At 37.9% G+C, this 18,741-nt stretch overlaps 2 protein-coding genes across 5 annotated transcripts in view; one reads left to right on the top strand and one right to left on the bottom strand.

The window, feature by feature from the left end:
- Window positions 1-10,620, top strand: part of LOC139984180 (uncharacterized) — a 30,520-nt gene extending 19,900 nt beyond the window's left edge. For both annotated transcript variants that reach the window (XM_071997958.1, XM_071997957.1), the window contains exons 10-14: window positions 306-443; window positions 1,501-1,636; window positions 2,268-2,359; window positions 3,912-4,042; window positions 4,637-10,620. In XM_071997958.1, the coding sequence (XP_071854059.1) occupies window positions 306-443; window positions 1,501-1,636; window positions 2,268-2,359; window positions 3,912-4,042; window positions 4,637-4,787 (648 nt within the window). In that variant the 3' untranslated portion in view covers window positions 4,788-10,620. The remainder of the gene's footprint in view (window positions 1-305; window positions 444-1,500; window positions 1,637-2,267; window positions 2,360-3,911; window positions 4,043-4,636) is intronic.
- A 3,376-nt stretch (window positions 10,621-13,996) lies between these two features.
- Window positions 13,997-18,741, bottom strand: part of LOC139984190 (NXPE family member 3-like) — a 31,889-nt gene continuing 27,144 nt past the window's right edge. For all 3 annotated transcript variants that reach the window (XM_071997977.1, XM_071997978.1, XM_071997976.1), the window contains exons 3-4: window positions 15,718-15,890; window positions 13,997-14,874 (exon numbers count right to left, since the gene is read on the bottom strand). In XM_071997977.1, the coding sequence (XP_071854078.1) occupies window positions 14,058-14,874; window positions 15,718-15,890 (990 nt within the window). In that variant the 3' untranslated portion in view covers window positions 13,997-14,057. The remainder of the gene's footprint in view (window positions 14,875-15,717; window positions 15,891-18,741) is intronic.

Raw genomic sequence — 18,741 nt, 5'->3', positions numbered from 1 at the left:
AAGCAATGATTTGATTGGCCGTAACCTAGAGTAAGGAGTATCAATGTCAAAACATGGTGGGGGAGGGGCAAGGGAACTCAACATGTAGCATTTCCCCGAGTAGCATTCTGCAGCGTGTGTTTGTAACAGATGTTAGCAATCATAGGGAGATAATAGTTGACAGAGAAAAAAAAGGTCTTGAGTCTAAAATCTAGGTCACAACAGTCAAGTCGGGTCTGGTCGGTTTCATCCCGGGGCAATCGGCGGTCAATTTTAACGTCGGATGACACTTTGATATTTTCCTATTTTTAATTTTTATTTCTCAGGCTTACAGAGTATACGAGGATGCGGCTCAGAGAGGCTTGTTCAGGTCAGCGATGCAGAGGTCACTGTACAACGTGGACAACTTGCACGGGCAGCCGTGGTGGACTGCCAAGGAAGCCAAGATTGAATCGGCTGTAAAGGTCAGTAGAGTAAAAATATATTAATGTGGATCTCTACAGTCCACCTATGATGTAAATGCGTTTCCCATCCCCCCCCCTTGCACTGCCCCTCCCCCTTTCACTTTATAGGGGAGTCAAGGTGAACATTAAGTTTTGACCGATGATAGAGGAACATTTGATAAGCGTCCTTCCGAAATTTTTTGGTGAATTCCATCATGCCGTCTACGAGACAATCTTTCTAAAGTTGACTCATTTTAAACCAAACGTGATACGTTGACCTCTATGGATAGGTTAAAGCGGCAGACATGGGCATGATGGACTTAATAAGCAGGTTTGATTGCGAAGAAAATGATGCTGAAAAACCAAATTTTTACTTGATGTTTTGTTTCTTCAAGATTTTGCAGCTATTTTTTTATTTCAAAATTTTGGGGTGCATCTCAATATGAACAAAACTAGGAGTATTGACAGGTCTGCAACAATATTTTCATCAAGATAATGTACAGTACATTTTTAGGACAGACTTTCAGCTCCTTGACCCTAAGACCTGAGGGAAATCACTAGAATTTTGTGTGTCAACATTAACACGGACATTAAAATTTTTGTTAAGAGATGAATTTAAACCACCGGAATAACCCTTTCAGGATCTCCTGTTGAAGGAAATGGGTTCTAAGGTGGTGCAATGGACACAAACATTTGGAAAGACAACACCATCCAATTGATATCACTGCTTTTGACCTTCGTTTTAAGGATATATCCGATGGAAATCGTATTTCCATGAACAGAAGAACACACTTCCTTCACGGACATATCCTTCCCAAGAAGAACGTTTCCTCCGGACATTTCCTAGCGAGGGAGTGGAATAATTTTGCTGACAAAACTGTGTTGAAAGTGGATGTTTATATTCGGAGGTCAAAGGTCATGTTGGGCCAGGGGAGGTCACCTTATCTATCTCATAATCTCTCACAATGGACAGACTTGTAGAGCTCATGTTGGCTTCATAATAACAATTATTAGATATTTTCAATCAGATTTTTTTCTGTCTCTTTCTTTCTTTCTGTGTTTGTACAAATTTTTGTAGAAATTAGAGGATAACTGGAAGGTAATTCAAAAAGAAGCTTTAGCTCTCATGAATAAAGAAACCAAGCTGTTTGAGGCAGAAGAGGAGAGTTTACAAGATACAGGGGATTGGAAGCAATACATGTTATACATGAGAGGTGAGCGGCTGTCATTGTCAGTATCCGAACCCATTCCCCAGAGTTGGAAGGAAATCGCTTCATATTCAAGGTCAAAGTTGAGCCACGATCTGTAATATTTCCCAACTGGAGTCGAGACAGAGAATAGAGTAACCGTACCAACTCTTTTCGTGAAACATCGACAAAAATTCCATTTGAATAACTATCTTTTATGCATTGAATGACTTTGGGTTGTAACTTGTTACAACAAGGCTGCACAATCCCCATATAGACTATCAGCATCATTATCACAATGCAACAACAAAAAATAGGTTGGAACAAAAATATGTCAAAAAGCTAGATTACAAAACAAATGCAGAGACTTGAACAAGGCGAAATGTTAGAAAACTGTTGTGTCATTGCGTGATATGGAAATGAACCAGATTATGTAGCATTGTTATGCTGCCAGACACAATATCGTTACAGGTCACCTCAGAATCATCATGCATGATGAATTGACCGGAATTTTATCTCAGATGAAAAGATTTATTTGATTTGTTTATCGATATCCAAGTTACACAAGTATCTCTCTCTTGTAAATTGAAATATACGATATGTGGTCGTCATAAAATCCAGTGTGACCACATTGCTTTGGGTTTCCTTCCTGTTACAGGTACAAAGGATCAGAAGGGCTGTTCAAGGACACCGAAGACCTGTGAGATAATTGATTCAATCCCAGATTCAGCTGGGTGCAAGAGAGGCCAGGTAAGCTGGAGAGAAGGGGGGGTTGGGAGGGGGTAGAAGGGGTGGTTGGAGTTGTAGAAAAGTATTGGATGAGCAATCATATTTTTGAGTAATGGGAGTTATATGGTTTTAGGTTTTTTCTTGCTTCTTAGTTATCTAGCTATTTAAACACCAATTATAAATCAGAGGTAACAGAAACCGGGGCTTTTCTTGCATCTTAGTCATCTAACTAATTAAACACCATTATAAATCAGAAGTAACAAAAACCATGGTTTTTCTTGCTTCTTAGTCATCTAACTAATTAAACGCCAATTATCAATCAGAGGTAACAGAAAACCAGGTTTTTTTCTTGCTTCTTAGTCATCTAGCTAATGAAATGCCAATTATCAATCAGAGGTAACAGAAACCGGGGCTTTTCTTGCATCTTAGTCATCTAGCTAATTAAATACCAATTATAAATCAGAGGAAACAGAAACCAGGGTTCTTCACCTCAATTGTCAAGTATCCTTAAACTTCAGCTGACATTTTAAACTTTCTAACAGTCCTATGTGGGATGTATTGTTACTGTAAAGCAGGCATGAGCTTTTTCCGCGAATTCGCGGAATATCTGTGATTTCTCTTCTACTTCCGAGATTTACACCTCTCAATTTCTGTGAATTCTAGCAACAGCGTTGTATCTTTTGATCCGTCGTTCGCATGATTTTCATTACCTAAGGATAGCCTGCAAGGGGACAAAAACTTTTATCCTAACACACTGTAGCATATGCAAACTGGAGCCTATACCGCAATTTTTGCAAAGTTCTGTGATTTTTGTTTTACCCCAGGCTCATCCCTGGTAAAGTCATGCAAACACTGAGTTTTTGGGGAAATAAAACCCAAAGATGGCTTTCGTGTCAGATTTGTCACAGTTTGGTGATATCATATCTGACTGTTAGAGGGGAGATAACTCCGAAATAATAGAATCCATCATTTTTAGTCCATTAACACATTTGTATCAGAAAATAAAGAAATTTGTTATAAAATCTCCCAAGGTTTGCAAAATGAAGCAAGAACAGAAATATTAAAACTGATTTTGTGGGACACAAAATCTTTCTAGTTTGGAGTGGTTTGTTCAAAACTAGATAATAATGAGCAGCGGAGAATACACATTGAATTTATTGATTTATTGAGTCTATTGGATCGATGGGTAAAACAAATAAAGGCTCTGGATTTTTAATGTATGCAGCCTCAACGAAAATGTCTATAATTTATGCAAATGAAAGATGTAATACGAGGAAATCACATCGGCCAAGGGTTTAGAACTAATCCACAGAGTAAAATCGTTTGTGCTGCTAGCATCTTAAAGTAAATGTACACCCATCCCACTTGTTGTACATTACGAAGCTTCAGATTCTATATAATAATACCCCCCAAAATGTATGTCTTTGCGATAGCTCGCACTTTTTTGCTTTTGGGTATTTTTATCTTGACCTCTCCATCTAATATCGCATGTAAATGTTATGTTAAGAGAACATTGTTATGTTTGATGCATTTAAACTTCTAAAATTTACTATTCACTCATTTCTCATTCCAGGTGAAATTTTCAGTGATGCATCCAGGCACCCATGTTTGGCCCCATACAGGACCGACTAACTGTCGGCTACGATCCCATCTCGGTCTGGTCGTGCCAGGTGGATCCAGAATACGAGTAGTGAATGAGACCAGGTAAAGGCAACATAAACTTCTACCTTACCCATAGCAATATTAGCAAAGGAGTGGCTGTTTATGTAGGGATCGCGACCAACTAATGGCTTGGTAGGTCAGTAGAGCGCAGGGCTTTTAAGCTTGAGGTTGCTAGTTAGAATCTTGTTCTAGACAATAATTTCTTAGAGACAAGGTAAAGGCAACATAAATGTGTACCCTACCCGTAGCAATATTAGCAAAGAAATGGAAATGGCTGTGAATGTAGGGATCGCGACCAACTAATGGCTTGATAGGTCGCAAGGCTTTTAACTTTGAGGTTGCTAGTTAGAATCCTTTCATCTTTTTTATAATTACTTGCAGTTGTCTAGTCCCATGTTTGTTGTTGATGTAATATCACTAACAGGAAAGGCTGACTTTGTAATGAGAACCTACAGGGAATGCTAGCAAAGACGAGCATTTCTCGGACCGGCTAATAGCCTCTAGAGCTTGTCAGTTGATCGCAAGTAAAAGTTTACTTGGCATTCTTAACAGTCATTGTGTTTGCATATTCATGAGGTCATTGTGTTTGCATATTCATGACGATCATTATGTCTCCTCTTTTATCCACATTCACAGAACCTGGGAAGAAGGAAAAGTTTTAATCTTTGACGACTCCTTTGAGCACGAAGTCTGGCAAGAAGCCGAGACTTACCGTCTGGTTTTGATCGTCGACTTCTGGCATCCCGAGCTGACAGAAAACCAGAAGAGATACCTATCGCCGATATAACACAACGACCCACCCCCCCGCTCGCCCTTCCCATCCCACCACGACCCTTTTAAGACGGTCATCACTGCTGCTGCTGCTGAAAGGAAAATCAATGAGAAAAGCTCAAGGCTGATCTGTCTATGTTAATAGTGAAAGAAAAGAAGGAAGAAAAAATTGCAATAGTGGTGCTTGAAGGGAGACACTGCTTGATGGCAGAATATGAAAACTTCCACTGCATGATTGCAAAACGACATCAAAGAAGGGAAACAACAAATTCTGCAGTGAGTTTTCCTAATCGGTGATTCGGGTTAGTTCTCAGTGATCAGAATTCGTTTTTTTCACCCCCATCTTAGCAGTGTAAACTGGTCTGAGAAAGTAAAGCCAGTGTGAATTTTCCTGCCAATAGTTGATAGGCATAAGTTTACCCTACCCCAACCCCCACCCCACCCGTCCCTTTTTTTACAAAGCAGTGGATTCTCAAAGAGGGTTGGTCACACAGTATTGTATTTTAACGAAACCAGGCCACCCTGTCTTTAATTCCTCCAGGTACCTATCCCAACCCGACCCTTTTTCTCCTCCCCCCCTCCCCCCTCAATCATAAAGATGGGAGGAATTAGATGTTAAAGTAAATAATAAAACAAACAGAATTCTCAATTTGCCAAAAATGATACATCTCTTGATGAGGATAATATTGAACGTGTTCTCACCCATCTCAATAATTCTTCCCTACGTTTCTCAACTCATTTTGTTCTGTTTTTTTTGGGGGGGGGGGGGGGTAGGGCATCTTGTGATGCCTGGAGCAGCTATATTATACCACTTCAGAATATTTATTAAGAAAAAGTGTGTAACTGTATTCTAGAAAAAATTGTGTCACCACGATTATTTCGTCTAATACTTGACCACAATTGTGACTGCGTTTTGGTTTTGTTTCTTTCTTCTTTTGTGAACAAATCGACCTCACCATGTTTACAGTACAGTATCTTAGTTGGATGTTTGTGTCTTTACATCAATCTATTTCATTAATGTCCACCATATTAAATTTGGAGGTCGACCAGTCTCTATAGGCAACATTGTCTCACCCATGTTTTTTACATCCATTTTATTCATCTTTCTGGACTTGTTGCTTAACCATGAGAGGACTTCAACGATACAACAATTGGCATTTTCAGGAAGGACACTGTGTCAACGTAGACAAATCAGGACCTTTGACCTTATCCCTCCCCTAGTTACTATGAATTATTTGCAGAGCATTGACCTTTACCAGATACGTGTCCTCCAGTAAGCAGCAACCTTTGACCTCTTCAAGAGAAAAATCTCATACTAACGTAGGAGGTGAGAGTAAAAGCAAAAATGTCGCCAAAAAAATTAACAATGCCAATAAAATAAAAGCGCCAATAAAAAATTTAATTAAATAAAGTGTAAGAGGAAATAAAACGAAATTCAGTTACCACACGAGTGTTAATGTTCTGATGATATTTGTAATGTGTGACATCACTTGTGTCCATTAAATGACATTTTATGATATGCGATTATTCTCAAGTGACCTTTGACATCATGCATATCATTATAGCTCTCATTATCTGGAGAGAAAAATCATGGTCTGCATGAACCTTTATTTCAACTCTAAAAAAGCTCATCTTTTTCTCTTTTTCTTTTCATTTACTACTCTAGCCTTACTTTTTGATAATATGGTGATGTACAAAACATGCGATAAAAAAAACTTCATTTCATGCAAACTATGTAATTAAAAGGCTTATTTTTTTGTTTGAACAAGAAAAGCTAAGTTTTTATGAAAGCCATAATTAGAAATGGCTTTGATGTAAGTGTTTTTTGTTTTTGTTTGAGAACAACCTTTGTTAACATGCGTCATGCTTTCATTTGATGCATTATATCATCGACATATTATCATTATTGACTGGAACTTGATAATTCAACACAAGTAAAACATCTCTTTAGAAATAATTTTATGGCAAACATGAAACTTCAAAAAACAAAATGCAAGGAAGCAGTTTTAAAATAACTGAAGGTTGTTTTGTAATTTAATTAATATGCTTTATATGCTAAAAGGGTCTTTAGAGTGCAGATATATTATGGTCAACGACTGGACATTAAATGTGTATCATGTAATGCAAACCAAGAAAGCAATCTCATTTTATAGTCCTCTGTCACAGGGAGCCTAAATTTATGTGCCTTGTTACAGTTGGCACACATTGTACTGGGCTGTGACAGTGGGCCTACATCGATGTGCTCTGTGACAGCGGGCCCACGTGGATGTGCTCTGTTACAGCGGGCCTACATTGATGTGCTCTGCCACGGGGCATATGCCTTTTACAGTCGGCACACATTGTACTGTGCTGTGACAGTGGGCCTACATCAATGTGCTCTGTGACAGTGGGCCCACATTAATGTGCTCTGTCACAGGGAGCGTACATTTATGTGCCTTGTTACAGTTGGCACACATTGTACTGGGCTGTGACAGTGGGCCTACGTGGATGTGCTCTGTGACAGTGGGCCCACATTGATGTGCTCTGTCACAGGGAGCGTACATTTATGTGCCTTGTTACAGTTGGCACACATTGTACTGGGCTGTGACAGTGGGCCTACATCGATGTGCTCTGTGACAGTGGGCCCACATTGATGTGCTCTGTCACAGGGAGCGTACATTTATGTGCCTTGTTACAGTTGGCACACATTGTACTGGGCTGTGACAGTGGGCCTACGTGGATGTGCTCTGTGACAGTGGGCCCACATTGATGTGCTCTGTCACAGGGAGTGTACATTTATGTGCCTTGTTACAGTTGGCACACATTGTACTGGGCTGTGACAGAGGGCCCACATTGATGTGCTCTGTGACAGCGGGCCTATATTGATGTGCTCTGTCACCGGGAGCTTACATTTACGTGCCTTGTTACAGTTGGCACACATTGTACTGGGCTGTGACAGAGGGCCCACATTGATTTGCTCTGAGACAGCGGGCCTACATTGATGTGCTCTGTCACAGGGAGCGTACATTTATGTGTCTTGTTACAGTTGACACACATTGTACTGGGCTGTGACAGTGGGCCTACATGGATGTGCTCTGAGACAGCGGGCCTACATTGATGTGCTCTGTCACAGGGAGCGTACATTTATGTGCCTTGTTACAGTTGACACACATTGTACTGGGCTGTGACAGTGGGCCTACATGGATGTGCTCTGTGACAGCGGGCCTACATTGGTGTGCTCTGTGACAGTGGGCCCACATTGCTTTGTTCTGGCAGTGAGCCTTCAATGATATCATTTGGGATAGTCTGCATCCATATGCTCTGTCCTAGTGAGACTGTGTTGATACCCTCGGTGACAGATCTTCCATTGACATGCTGTGTGACTGGGCCTACATGTATCAGTGCTGTGACAGCCAGTCTTGATTGATTACTGTGACAGTGAGCCACTGAGCCTGCGTTTGGTATGGCCTGTGACAGTAAGCTTACTTTGATCTGCTCTGACCATGAGCCTGCATCAGAACCAGCTGTGACAGTGAGTGTGCATAGAAACTGCTCTGTGACAACAGTATGTGACATGCCTTGTGACTGCCTCGAAATTCTCAGTCACAGTGAGCAGGGCATTGATGTACTATGTGACAAAGGCCCGGATTGATGAACTGTGTGACAGTTTTCTATAATCGATATGGCGCGTGACAGTCTTAGGAAACTTCCTAAGTCTTTCACCAAATTTGCAGAAGGAAAGGTCTTCAAAGGAATAATTAATATCAAAATCTCTTTTTGCTTTTCGTCTTTCTTATCTTTTGTCATCGTTAAACAGAAGGCTGAGGATGCCCTTAAATTCTCTGTCCGCTAAGTTTCAATGCATATGTCAGTGTGTGTGAAAAAAAATAAAGTGAAGCTTTACCAGCAGTCTATTTTTGCAAAATGTTCTTCAGGTTTCAGAGCTCTATATATATATCGCTTAAAATTATATTAAAAAAAATTGAAATTGAGCGAGCAAATTTTACATCGGTATTTGAAAGTTGCCATCTATCATTTTACGAGCGGAACAAATCATTTTCTTCTTTTGCAATTTCTATATGAGCTTGTTATATTACTGCTGTTGGTTTGTGTAATTTTATCTGGTATTGTGTAATAGTAGTAAAGTTTAGCCTTGTGTGACATCTCGTAGTTTGGCTACCGGTGTACTTTGCATGATTTGTGATATTTTATTTATCCAATCATCCTGTATCAACTGTTTTCACACCTTATATATATATAAATAATCCTTGCTTAACTTTCTTCTCTTTTGGGGCGGCGGGGGGGGGGGGGGGGTGGGAGTAGTAGTCCTTTAACAAACTTACCAAAATGTGTCTTCCACATGTTCTTAATTTTTTTTCTTTTTCGAATGGTGAATTTTTTTTTTTTTTACTATTTACAATTATTTTTCATATGGTCGACCATCTTGAATCATCGTACAAATGAATATACATTTCTTAACTTTTGTTATACATGTCTGTTTAGCCAATGTTGTAGTAAACAAATGATATTCGATAATAACTGAATGAAAACTACTGGTGAATATCATGGATCAAAAAATAATACTGACTGTTGATATTGTTGTAAAGTTAATTATCCATAAAATACAATGACAACATTTCGAAGCTTAACAGTGGATTAACTAAGAAATGGTATTTTTGTGTTTTACAATAACCATTTTGTGGTATAGGAAACATTTATTTGATAAACTTTCGATTTATTGGTGTTTTCTCTCTTCTGACCTTCTTTATGTCTTGGGTTTGTTGCTATTCTTTTTCTCATCATGACAACTGCGATCGTTGCATATTTCTCTATACCAACCCCATGGCTTCTAATAACAATATTCCTGCCAAAAATGTATCAATATATCTATATATATATATATATTTTAATACTAGACTAGCCACTTTGTTTCTTAACGTAAGCCTTGATGTCGTCTCGCTTTTATATCGAACAAATTCTATCTTCATATTTATACCACTGGTCTCTCTTATGTCATTAAAACACATTCTTTTTATTAGCAATATACGTCAAAAATTACACAAACACACACTGATTGCTATGACAACAGAAAAATATGCACCTGAGTTGAATGAGATCAGCTGATACTTGTTAAAGGAGACATCCCGTCTCTCGTAACTTACACATGTTAAAGGAGACTTCCCGTCTCCCGTAACTGATACTTGTTAAAGGAGACGTCTTGCAATGATAAAGACCGAGTAGTTTGACAGGTTTGGAGAGTTAAATTTGAACTACTTTTGTGAACACAATTCTAAATCACACCATGCAGGGTCAAGGAAAACCAATAAACCGTATATCAGGAAAAGTTGGAATTTACAAATTGTGTATTATTATGAGGCAATTGTCATTCATTGCTTTACCCAATTACCTGAATTGCAGTCAACTTTAACGCATGCGCGGTAGTTAGGGATTTTATTTTTGGTTTTCCTTCATCGGTTGATTATTCTGGCGAAATCTGATATTTGCAAGATTGGCTTCGTCATTAACTGTACACAAATGAGCTGCAAGTAACTATATTGTCAAAAAACGGTGCCAATGTTTATAATATTTCTTTTTTCTTTTCTTCTGCTTTCTTTTTAAGGTAAACTAAGTTTCTTGGGCAGGAAGTTGGTGCTATGTGTGTATATGTGCATTTAGCTTTCTTTTCGTATGTAGTTTTTGATATTTCCTATAGACTTTGTGTAACGTGTTTAACATAAACCACCTTGTAAGACTATAAACTTAGTTCTATGACTATAATGCCGGTAATTTCCTACAAAAGTATACATTAAATTCATCTTTCTCTTTAGCGTTCTCCTCCGAAAGTCAATAAATGTAAAAGTTTCTACTAATGACAGTTTGTTTTTGCTCATCATTTTCTCATTCCAAGTATTTTGATATTCGTACGGAGTATCTCAATTCGGCTCTGGGTAGGAATATACAACTTTCATTTCGGTTTTTTAATTATTTTATAGCAAATGTTTGGAAATACACTCTAGTACATTTGCCGTACAGAAAGAAGTACACCAACCTTAAATAAATGCTCCATCTGATTCTGGATGTCGTATTTCTCCGTAACTTAAGTTCTATGCTGCAAACATGCGGCATCTATTGAAGGCATTTTGAAATGTTACAAATGAACCTTTGAAGTGTTTTTTTTTATATTTATCATATTACTGACAGAAATTCACACTGTAGGCCTACAGTGATGCTGTTAAGCAACAGTATGCTACAGTTTGTAACAATACTGCTATTATAAGCAACATTATACAAAGGAAAGACTTCTTGTTTGTTAATGTTGGGATGAGCCCGAGAGGGCCGGAATGGGATGAAATGGATAAGCCCGTCGGTTAAGATCGGTGACAAAAATAAGTAAGGGAGGAAAATCAGCCTCTTAAATAGGTGAAATAAATATACATGAGAGTAGGCTATAAACAGATACAATAATATAACATGATATTAATACTTGTCATATATACCCAATCTGACATAGCGTCCTATGAGACATAAACCATCAATCTATGAAATATCAATAACAGCAACACAAAAACAATTTCAGTATGAATACCTGGAAAATGAATAGTTTCAAACACGAATATCAACAAGAGCATCAAATACCTTCTCATGTTACAACTACAAGTATCTATAAACACGAATGATAATACTATGGTATTATGTCACAACATAAATCCAAATTAAATGTACCACCTCATAGTTCATGGGGGCCTATTATATATATATATATATATATATATATATATATATATATATAGCAGAGTCTTTAACACCAACCGCCAAACGATCCCTGAGCATATTATCCAGCTCTATTGTTACAAACATACATACTGCACTTCCAAATAATTTCCAAATATTATAGCAACCTTAAAAGAATGTTTCGGACATCACCGTGTGTTTCGGACATCATGGTGAATATAACTTATTGTAAAATAGCATTAGTTTCAACTGAATGATTCAAGTTGTTGAAGTTATGGTGCTCGAGTACAACAACTTTGGTGTCATTTGACCTACATGTATTCATCTTTTGTTAACTTGTGACAGTCTAAAACTATATTATACATATTTGGGTATGAATGTTAATGGAAACATCAAATTACTTGAATTTTTCTAGATCTGACCTCATTTACACTACGATTTTTCATCACTTAGTTGTGAAGGAGTAAAAAAAAACTTTTGGTGAATTGTTTCTTAAATTGGATGTATCAGGTTGGCACCACATTATACAGTACATCAGAAAGTAATGCTGAAATTGTCTGCTATACCTTGAATCAAGCTATTTGTCACAACCATAGAAAGCCTATATAGGCTAGAAGAACTACATCAAAGGGCGTGTGGTTACCGTGCATGGACTGTCATGTGATGTGTTCCAGCTTCCATGGTCGTATATTGGCCTATTCCAATTCAAACTGGTATTGGGAAATATCAAATTGGTGGGTACCAGTTTGATATAAGTACTTCTATATAGTCCAATAGGCTGCTAGGCTGTTGCTTAGCTGGGCCAGTGACAACTATCTTCAACAGTGGCAGATCCCGCTCAAAGCTGAAGGGGGAGGTGGGGAACATAAATGGGCGGGCCTTAACATGAAATACTTAAAATGTCAATATCTCTTCAGCGCCTAAGTCCGATTAGTATATAATTGGTATGGTGATGTAACGGCTACATAATAATCACATGCTGTCTCTTTCTTTTGCGACAAGAACTCTGACTTCATTAATATTCATGCAGGGTGGGGACTTAATGGGAATTCGTGGAAAACGGCTTGTAAACTATACGATATCTCAACAAACACATATAGAATCAATTGCATACGGTACCCTCCTCTGCCACGTTAACACGCCACCCCCCCCCCTTATTCCTTTTCCCTTCCTATTCCACACTGTCAACCGACCCCAAAACAACATAAGTACCAGTACCTTTGGTCGATGAACAAAAGAATATTCTCGGGACGAGAGGAGACGAATAACGGGTTGGAGAGAGGGGGATATGGATGACCTATACCTTGATGGAATGTAATATGATGCTTCTTATGATTTCACTAAATCTATAGGAAATATTGTACTCAGTTGAATAAATAACAGTCGACAGCTATGAAGTATATCACGAAGAGATTGTACAAATCAGCCGTTTAGAACAATCACCAAAATCACTGATCTTCAACCATTCTTGCAAATTCCGGTGTTAAAACGGTGATGCATGCATGCAGGCTCCTCAAAACTGTTTAAAAACGTCTGCATCCTTTGGTGAAAAACCACAACCTCAAAAGTCTTTTGTACGGCAAAGACAATGCGTTTTGTTTTTCCAATTCTTGTTACATTTGATAATTGCATCGTTCATGTCTTCTTCGTGGCAAATGTGCACCTGTATTTTGTCTGTAATAATATTTAAATACCTACAGAGGTAAATATTATTTCAACTAAAAGTTTGCACTTATATAAAAGTTTTAAATACCGAGTATGTTGGCAGCAGCTAAGCAAATATTCGAATGTCTCACATTTCAAACATAAATCAACAAGAATTTTTTTCATAGAATGGTAAAGCATTTAGAGGGGATAATGAAATGGTTGCATCACGGACCATATTTATTATGTCCTAGTTCCTGGATTTTTAAGGTCGGCTTTATTAACCATATCTCGAGTTAGGGGACAAGACATTCAAATGTGTGGTTTTGAGCTGAATCTACCTTAACTTCAATTTCAGTTTATTTATCCTCTCTTCATCCCCCTCCCCCCCCCCCCCCCCAAAGATGTATAGCCCTGCAGTTACATAACAATTATGACAACTGAGGCAGATACAACTTTTGAACAATATGAAAGATATAACAAAAACAATTAGTTTGATAAATACAAAATACAACTTTATGGATGGAAATTTCCATCCATATAGTTGTATTTTGTATTTATCAAACTAAATTTTAACCCTCTGAGAATCCACTATATGAAGATAGTTGACGCAAAATGTCCTCACTTTTTGAAATGACTTGAGATGTGGGTTTTTTATTACCCTTTCGTATGGGAAAGAATAATAAAGAGACTTACTATACATTTCATGTAAATATTGTTGGTTATAAATAGTGAATAACTCAAAATAATTTCATGCATGGAATAAAGAAGTCATATGATGCAAAAGACAGGTAGGGCACATAGCAATGTAGATTAGCCTCCCCCACCCCACTCCCACCCCTACCCCACCACCACCACCACCTTGCCCTGGCCAGTTCAGCATATTGAAGTCTTCTTGATAGCTTTCCCAGAATTCGTTGTAAATGACATATCACTTACATATCATTGTGAACAAATAATTGATTGTCTGGACCAACGTGGGCAAATGTGGGTGAATGTAATCATGGGATTGCTGTACAAGTGTCATGTCCCAAACATCTAAGAAAGAAATCCGTTCATCTTTACTAAATACTTCTCTAAGGGTCCTCTCACCTTTTAACGCCACCCAGTCACTAGAGACCAATAGAAATGCCCCGATCGAGTGATCTCTGGTATTAGCACTTCTCACGATTATTCGAGTCTCAGGACTCCTTTGAAGTAATCTATCTATCGCACTTTTGATAGAAATTAAACGAGCTTTGTAAAAATGTCCATCAGGCATTCCTATGTGTGCCCAAACAGAGACGACTATATACACCCCTGGACCGCCTTTTAATGCATCTATTTCATCCGTTAAGTAACTGATTTGTCTAATCGGGGCACTGTGCACAATTCTCACTGGCGGTCCATGGAATTTGAAAAGAATGGACACATTTCCTTGGCTGCATAACTTTATCCAAAAATTTCCCTCGGCAGTGCAATTTATTAGCACTTCTACGTATTTGTATAGTTGTCTTGCTGTAGAGTCACCAAAGAAGTGCATAGATTTTCCGTTTAGACAAGACTTTATCTGTTCTGATTTAAAGTTAGTAAGCCGACAGTCAAAAGGTTGCCAAATATTCTTCCGAAAGAAACCTCGAGTGGCAATTCCCGATGGAACTGGTTGAAAAGTACAGAGAGGTAATTGAGAAGTCGTGAATGATGACGTAATGTTCGAGGCTTCTACTTTGAATGATGGCATTGGTAAGGTAGTCAGTGGAATCTTTGTCCTGAAGAAAAGGACAAAAATATAATCAGATCATTATTAATTTTGTGAGCGAGCTTATCTATTTATATTTTATCGTTGTAGTGCTTCCATGTAAGCCTCTAACTATTAAAATGATAATTGAAATTTTGTCATGAAATTCCTCTGTTAAGCCTACTGGGGACCAATGTTGGGATTATTATCGAATGGCAAGTAACCAGAAGGGCGCCATCGATCCCACGCGTGATTTTGGAAAGAAATAATAAAAAAAGCACGATTTTGGCCAAAATTTGAGAAAACCATAAGGGTTACAAATTTAAGGCTTACAAAAAATATCGGCCGATATAAAAGTTTTCAAATTTCAACTGCGATGCTCGTTTTTGGATTCCCAGAGCTCACAAGACTGTTGTCCTGACTTAAAAGTGACATTCTATGGAATTTTAAGTCTCTAAATATATTAAACTGATATTTGATATTTTGTCATGAAATTGCAAACTGAGGATCATGCAAACTGAGGACGGATATTGATTTATTATCGACTGACAGGTAATTAGAAGGGCCCACCGACCTCACGCGTGATATTGGAAAGAAATAAAAAAAAAACACGATTTTAGCCAAACTTTGAAGAAGAAAAAACATAAGGGTAAGGCCTTACACAATTATCGGCCGAAAAAAAAACAGTTTAGAGGCATAAAAAGAAAAACAAACGTGATACAGGACTCATACTTGACAAACTGCAGGAATGCTGATTTGTGTACAATATATTTTGCATTTTCGGTCCTTCATCAATTACTCTGAGTTGAAGTGACTTGATGTAGTGTAAGATTCCCTTTGTACACGTTTAAAACTAAAAATTGAATGAAATTACCTTTCAAGAGCTGTGTATTCTACATCCGTTAGTAAATGTCGTAAATTTTCGGATGATTTTGACATGTCAAAGCTGCTTTCTGTCCAATCGTGACAGGTGATATTGGTGTTTTCCGGTTTGTTGCAGAACCAAGGACCGTGGGTGTGGTTAGCACTTACATTGCAATAGGGAAACTATACAGTGAAGAGAGGAAAAGTACATTAAATATATGTCACTCACTGCAATCTATCATTATGTAAAAGTCTCGTGCAAAAGTTTTGCGTCACCGTTTGTACTCAAGTTGCTAATCAGATTTTATCAGATTGTGTAGAAACTGCTGAAATCAGACTAGCTGTGATGTCACATCCTCACATTCCTGAAAAGTCTTTGTTTTTCTGAATATTTTGTGAGATTTCATGACTTTCAACCAAAAGATATGTCAGGAGATCTCATATTTGTCAAAGGAAGTATTTGATATTAAACACATCTGAAGAATTTTTGATTATATTATTTTCAAATGTGTTAAAAAATGTAAATAATTTTTAAAGAAATATATTCACACAGGAAGTGAGGATGTGACATCACACCCTCACAATAAGTCTTTCCACACCAGTCATTTTCAAAGAAATTTTGATATCTTCAAAGTGTCATATCTCCTTAACAGAGCATGCTATCATGGTAGTTTCTTCACTGTTCTTTTTGTATTTTTGTGCTCTTTCATACAAAATAGACATGTCAAACACCTGAACCAATCCTTTAAAATCTTCGGGTAGGCATGTGACAGAATTTCGCGGCCTGCAGTGAATTGGATGAAGAAGCGAGAGAGGGTGAAGGAGAGTAGACGAATCTTATTAATCGATTCTTAATTAATTAATTGAGCTTGATAATGTTTCTAAAACTACTTACTTACAAAAAAACGGGTAGCTTGTACAAACCATTGGTTTCACTTACAGTCAGTTTCAAATATTATTGGTCAAATTCAAATAGCGAAGAAAAATGTTAAAGTCTTAAACAATGAAATTACCCTTTGTTTAGTGATTATTCGCTAAAAGTAGCACGGTATCGATTGGCAACCAAAACTTTGTGATCCACAGAATGGCCATGGCATGATCAGTTTGTACTCTGAATATGAAACAACCGTTACTCAGTACAAACCGAAGTTTATTATAAAACAGTAACACATGTTAGACCTGTCATGCAACTGTGCATCCAATATACATGGCATGATCAGTTTGTACTGTGAATACGAGACAACCGTTACTCAGTACAAACCGAAGTGTGTTATAACATTGGTAACACATATAAGACCTGTCAGCAGATGCTACTCAGTGGAAAAATTATTAGCAGATAGAATCATTACTCAAAGGCTGTGTCAACTAACGACTGGTTAGGGGTCTAAACATCTGCCCCTATGTTTGACTAGACAAGATGGCTCAAATTGCAGATTTTAAGCGTTTTGCAATAAAGTGTCATCCCGGACTTTCTTTTTATAATGTGGACGAAATTGTTGGCGAAATCTTTAGAGTAGCCTAGTGAGTCCAGTCAATAATTATGCACAGGATTGTGTGTTTCGTACTATTTTCTGTTTGTAAGTCCTTCTCAGTAGCAACTATAGTCATAAATGTAACACGTGTTAAGAAATGATAACACACGTCAGTTCAACTGATTAACGGGTACTCACCTTTACCAATTTTAACTGATAAAGTCATGCATGAGAATCGGTTGTGTGATCAAATTAAAGTTTTAATTAATCAAGGGTTAATTACTGTTCATTTAGTGGAAACATGTTTGAGGAGTTTCAGCTTGATCAATTGCAACGGCGAAAGGAGCCGGCGTTAGGAAGGGGAACGTATTTCTTTCTCTTCCGCCCCGTTACTCCCCCCCCCCACCCCCTTAGATTTTTATGAAAATACTCAGAAGTGCCCCTATACATAAATTAGAAGTGTCCTCTTGTTTTTGGTTAATGGAAAGTACTATTTTCCATTTTAGCAATTCCAAATCCACCTTTTTATTTTATTAAAGTGCCCATTTCTTGAGACATAACGATATATATATATATATATATATATATATAGGAATAACGGAAAAACTGTTAAACAACTATGCTGCATTTAGAGAAAGGCTGGATCTCGAGTGAGATACAATAATTGAATTAGGTAAGTGATTGGAAGTAAAACAGCCAATGTTTGGTTTTTGCAGAGCTTTCGAGCAAAACTAGCTCTTCTTCAGTGCATGATCACCGAAAGTGACAAGGAGTAGCAGGAATTGAAACTGTTTTATAGAGAAGATGTCGGCATGGTTGTAAAGGCAAAGCGACTTACTGATTTCTGCTGAATAGAGCAGAAGTTTTAGAAATTCGGATTATTTTAATCCGCGTCGGATTATTTTAATCCGATTCCGTCGTAATTGTAAAGGAATTGTTTTGGTTTATCTGGGACGGCAAATCGTTTCTGATGTTTAAACCGAATGGTGCCGTGGTCTTTAGGTTTAGTTCCCAGAAATTTTCTTTCGCTTTCCTAGATTTATCTCTCCAAGAATCGTTCTGGTCAATGGCAATAACACGCAAATTCTCAATTGAATGATTTTGGAGATTGAAGTGATTTGCAACAGGTTGGTAGATCTTTTTTGTTTTGATCGCCGATCTATGTTGTGTCATTCTCATTCTAAGAGTGTTTTTTGACTCTCCAATGTATTGTAAGTTACAAATATTGCAGTAGATGAGGTAAATGACATTTTTGGATAGGCAGTTAATTTTGTGCCGAATTTGGAACGTGCGTTTGGTTTGGTTGCTCTGAAAGGCCCCGGTCGAATCGACAAGTAAGCACGTTTTGCAATTTTGTGTACAGGGCGATGATCCTGTAGTTTCTGTTTTGCTTTCCCCTGATGGGGTGTCATCCCGAAAGGATGCCCGAACTAAGATATCCCGTAGGTTGCTGGTCTTTTAAAAGCGATGACAGGTAATTCTGGGAATACTGATTTCAGGCGTTCGGTGCCTTGAAGTAGGTGAAAATTCTTCTGAATGATATTAGCCAGTGGTGGGAGACC

The sequence above is a fragment of the Apostichopus japonicus genome, chromosome 17 (genome assembly GCF_037975245.1).
Source record: "Apostichopus japonicus isolate 1M-3 chromosome 17, ASM3797524v1, whole genome shotgun sequence".
Taxonomy (NCBI): domain Eukaryota; kingdom Metazoa; phylum Echinodermata; class Holothuroidea; order Aspidochirotida; family Stichopodidae; genus Apostichopus; species Apostichopus japonicus.
Note: the sequence above shows the minus strand (reverse complement) of the source record. Positions and strands in the feature narration are given on the sequence as shown.